The following is a 3787-nucleotide window of genomic DNA, read 5'->3' as shown; positions in this document are numbered from 1 at the left end:
GTTCATAACTTCTTCAGTGATAAAGATGGATGCTATGCAAATTTACATTTCTTTGTAATTTATATACATAATTTAAGATAAATTGCAAAGATTTTTCTTCATTAACAAAGAAGTCCCTTGCAGTCATTATTCCAGCTAGATGACTGCCATCCCTCCGTTAGCTGGGGGATCAGAAGCCCGGATAACACAGCTCCTGCAAGGAGGAAGTCCAGTGCAAGTGCCCTGTGTCCTCACAGTGAGCCACCGGAGAAGCCGGCTCTGCAATTCACCCAGTTCGTGCTGCAACACTGCAGCACCTGGGGATTTCCATCCTTGTGCTTTGGCTTCCAGGACGTGCTGTTCTGTGCCCTTCCTAGGGAGTCAAACGCAGAGATGCAGCACAAGCCTCACCTAAAGCAACCCTCCTGCAGGGCTGGGGAGAACAGCACACGGACACAGTCAGCTTCACACCATCAGCACAGGCTGCCAAAACTAGTCCTGAGCTGTTCCCCACAATCACAAAATGCCGGAAAATTCTCCCCTCTTCCCACTGCTCATTACCTCCAGTGCAACACCAGACCAAAGCAGGCTCCAGGTGTGGCTGCACTCATGAAGCATCCACAAACAGGACACCAGAAGGACCGGCAGAGCCAACAGTTCAGCACAGCTCCGGCTCAGGCTGCGCAATGTCAGAGCGAGCACGCCCTGGGGGGCTGGGGCAGCCCCCCTCACACATCACCCACCCAGGGTCCCCAGCACCGCAGAGCAGACCCCAAAGGCAGCTCTGCACAAAGCTCGCTGACACCTAACATGGCCTAGCAAGTCTGGGCACCGCATTGTATTGGAGAAACACTCCTGCAGTGGTTCTGGGTCAGTGGGCGGCTCTGGAGGAAGGATACCGGCCACTTACAGACTTATCCAAACCAAACTGCCCCGCAGCCTGTGCTGCGTGACCAGTTACTGCCTGGAACTGTTACCATACAGCATGGCTTAATTATTAAAAGAACTTGAGAAAGGACATCTGGAGTTTTCCCATAGGACAAAGTAGCAGGACATAAGTGATGTAAATTCAGTCATGTATGTTTATTCAGTGCCCTGCCTCCTCCGGACTACCAGTTGCTCAGGGAGCTTGCACACCCAGGAGCAGCAGCAGGCTGACACACCCAGCCCGCAGGGACAGCACCAGGGTAGGGGTTGGACCGGAGCTCTGGAGGTCACCTTGCTCAGCCCCCTGCTCAACCCAGGCCACCCGGTCAGTTGCCCAGAACCAGATGGCTTTTGAAGGAGCCCCAACCACCTCTCTGGGCAACCCACCCAGGGGGCTGAACTGGAAAAAGCAAAACCTGGCTAAGGGGCTAAACTGTGTAAAGCATAAAACAAAGGAAAGGGGAAAGCAGCAACTGCAGGAAAATTCAAGTAACCTAAGGAAAGTACCTCTTATGTAGAAACAGCAATTGGTTACAGAATTTTAAGTTTCTGCCAGCACAGCTATGTAATAGCGACAGTGAAGCAAGCCCTGCTGCTGAAAAAACCCCCAAACCTCTCATGGTTATAAGCATCAAAACTACGGGGAATTTAGTTACAACGTGCAGTTTTCCATGAAAACAGGAGCGTGTCTTTTCGGCCGTGATTGCATCCCTGCTAAGAATGCAGTGATACATTACCTACCACAGACAGTGATGTTACACTGAAAGCCAAAATTCAAGAGGACAAAGCTTTCACTGCTACACTACAGCAGACAAAAAAAAGTTAAGATGGTGCATAATACAGGGTTACCAGCAAAACATGAAGGGCAGCAACACAGAAACTGTGCACACAACATATGGATGCCCAGACTCCCACTTCAAGTCAGGCAGCTGTCAAAATTCAACAGGTGAAGACACTGACAGCCGTGATCCTTAGAACCTGGTTCTAAAGAATCTATGATTCTATAACCTGGATGATTCCATCCACCTTAAGACCCACCACTGCACATCTGATCTAAACCAGGCTAACCCCACCTGTTTGGGTGAGTTTCCCTTAACCCACCCCATTAAAAAATCCCACCCATCCTTCAGGGGGAACTTTTGGCACTAGATACCTGTGTAAAAAACTTAAACCAGGCAGTCACACCGCTCAGATATTGCCATTCAGTATCTGAGACACCAGCTTCCCGCCAACTGATCCCTCCACACCCCCAGTGCCTGCCCCTGTCCCAGCAGTGGATCCACACCATAATCAGCCCTTCCCCAGATCAAGGTGTTCCCCACACCCACTTTCGTAAAATTTACTTGGAACATACTGTCACTGTTAAGTTTTCACTTAAAAAACCCAAAACTACCAATGTTTGCTCACATAGCCCCTGCCAGAGCAGACAGCAGCTCATCACTTGAACTGTTCACACCCGGGAGAGTCAATTTAAACACATCTACAAGCTGCAGCAAAACCCACCCCACTCCATCGGCAGCCATGCCACCTTCAGCTGGTTTGTGGCTTTCTGGGGTCTTTTAAAAAAGGTATTATCCTTCCTGGAAACACTTGTGCTAAAACCCTAGGAAGAAGAAATAACATGGTATTAGTGCTTAAATTAAAGACTTTAATCCAGATCTCTTTCATCCACAAGGTCCTCATTATACATGCAAAGAGGCTTAAAATGCCATGGGAAGAAAGCCACAGTGAGCATGTCACTTAAACACACCAGTTTTACTACCTTGGACTGAGACAGACTACAAGTTGTAATGTGCAACAGAAAACTTTATTAGCATTTCAACAACAGCTGTTCAGCAGCTACTTAAGCTTGCATTAAATTTAAGACATTGAATAACTAAAGTGCAAACAACTGCTATTGGCAATCTTGGTTGACAAGCAAGATGCACAATAACTTAACAACCACCCCGCAGGCGCAGGACAAGGTGCAGGGTGGATTCTTTTTGGATGTTGTAGTCGGACAGGGTGCGACCATCTTCCAGCTGCTTGCCAGCGAAGATCAGCCTCTGCTGATCAGGGGGAATGCCTTCCTTGTCCTGGATCTTGGCCTTCACATTCTCAATGGTGTCACTGGGCTCCACCTCGAGGGTGATGGTCTTGCCGGTCAGGGTCTTCACAAAGATCTGCATGCCACCTCTCAGGCGCAGCACGAGATGCAGGGTGGATTCCTTCTGGATGTTGTAGTCAGACAGAGTGCGGCCATCTTCCAGCTGCTTGCCAGCAAAAATAAGCCTCTGCTGATCAGGGGGAATGCCTTCCTTGTCCTGGATCTTGGCCTTCACATTCTCAATGGTGTCACTGGGCTCCACTTCAAGGGTGATGGTCTTCCCAGTCAGGGTCTTCACAAAAATCTGCATGCCCCCCCTCAGGCGCAGGACAAGGTGCAGGGTGGATTCTTTTTGGATGTTGTAGTCAGACAGGGTGCGACCATCTTCCAGCTGCTTGCCAGCGAAGTGCAGCCTCTGCTGATCAGGGGGAATGCCTTCCTTGTCCTGGATCTTGGCCTTCACATTCTCAATGGTGTCACTGGGCTCCACCTCGAGGGTGATGGTCTTGCCAGTCAGGGTCTTCACAAAGATCTGCATGTTGAACTGCAAAACATACAGAACTTTCAGCTTCAGCTCCTTAAATACACTCTATCAATTCCTAAATCAAGGCATTACTGGTACTATTTCCTGATATGTAAATACCAATTGTTTAATTTTACATTTTTAATTTAAAATTTGTACAACCATTCTTCAACTCCTCACCTCTTTCTGAGGCTCACTGTACTACCTCCCCCAAAGCAGACCCTTCGCATTGCCGCTCACCAGTCAGCCCCTAGACCCCCCGGCCCCTCTCC

The 3787-nt window shown here is 49.0% G+C and overlaps 1 protein-coding gene across 8 annotated transcripts; it reads right to left on the bottom strand.

Annotated features, from left to right (window-relative positions):
- Positions 1 to 2531: 2531 nt before the first annotated feature.
- Positions 2532 to 3534, bottom strand: UBB (ubiquitin B). 8 transcript variants are annotated; one of them, XM_010074403.1, is made up of 2 exons: positions 3255 to 3530; positions 2532 to 3026 (listed from the first exon to the last, which is right to left on the bottom strand). In XM_010074403.1, the coding sequence occupies exons 1-2, from the start codon at positions 3528 to 3530 to the stop codon at positions 2841 to 2843; spliced, it is 462 nt and encodes a 153-aa protein (XP_010072705.1). In that variant the 3' UTR covers positions 2532 to 2840. The 8 variants fall into 8 exon arrangements, with proteins under 8 accessions (XP_010072705.1, XP_010072708.1, XP_010072707.1 ...); XM_010074406.1 differs by having other exon boundaries at positions 2532 to 3221; positions 3450 to 3529; XM_010074405.1 differs by having other exon boundaries at positions 2532 to 3227; positions 3456 to 3527.
- Positions 3535 to 3787: the final 253 nt, after the last annotated feature.

This window comes from Pterocles gutturalis, unplaced genomic scaffold, assembly GCF_000699245.1.
Source record: "Pterocles gutturalis isolate BGI_N339 unplaced genomic scaffold, ASM69924v1 scaffold17342, whole genome shotgun sequence".
Lineage (NCBI taxonomy): Eukaryota > Metazoa > Chordata > Aves > Pterocliformes > Pteroclidae > Pterocles > Pterocles gutturalis.
The sequence above is the reverse complement of the archived record's forward strand: the minus strand, read 5'-3'. Positions and strand labels throughout refer to the sequence as shown.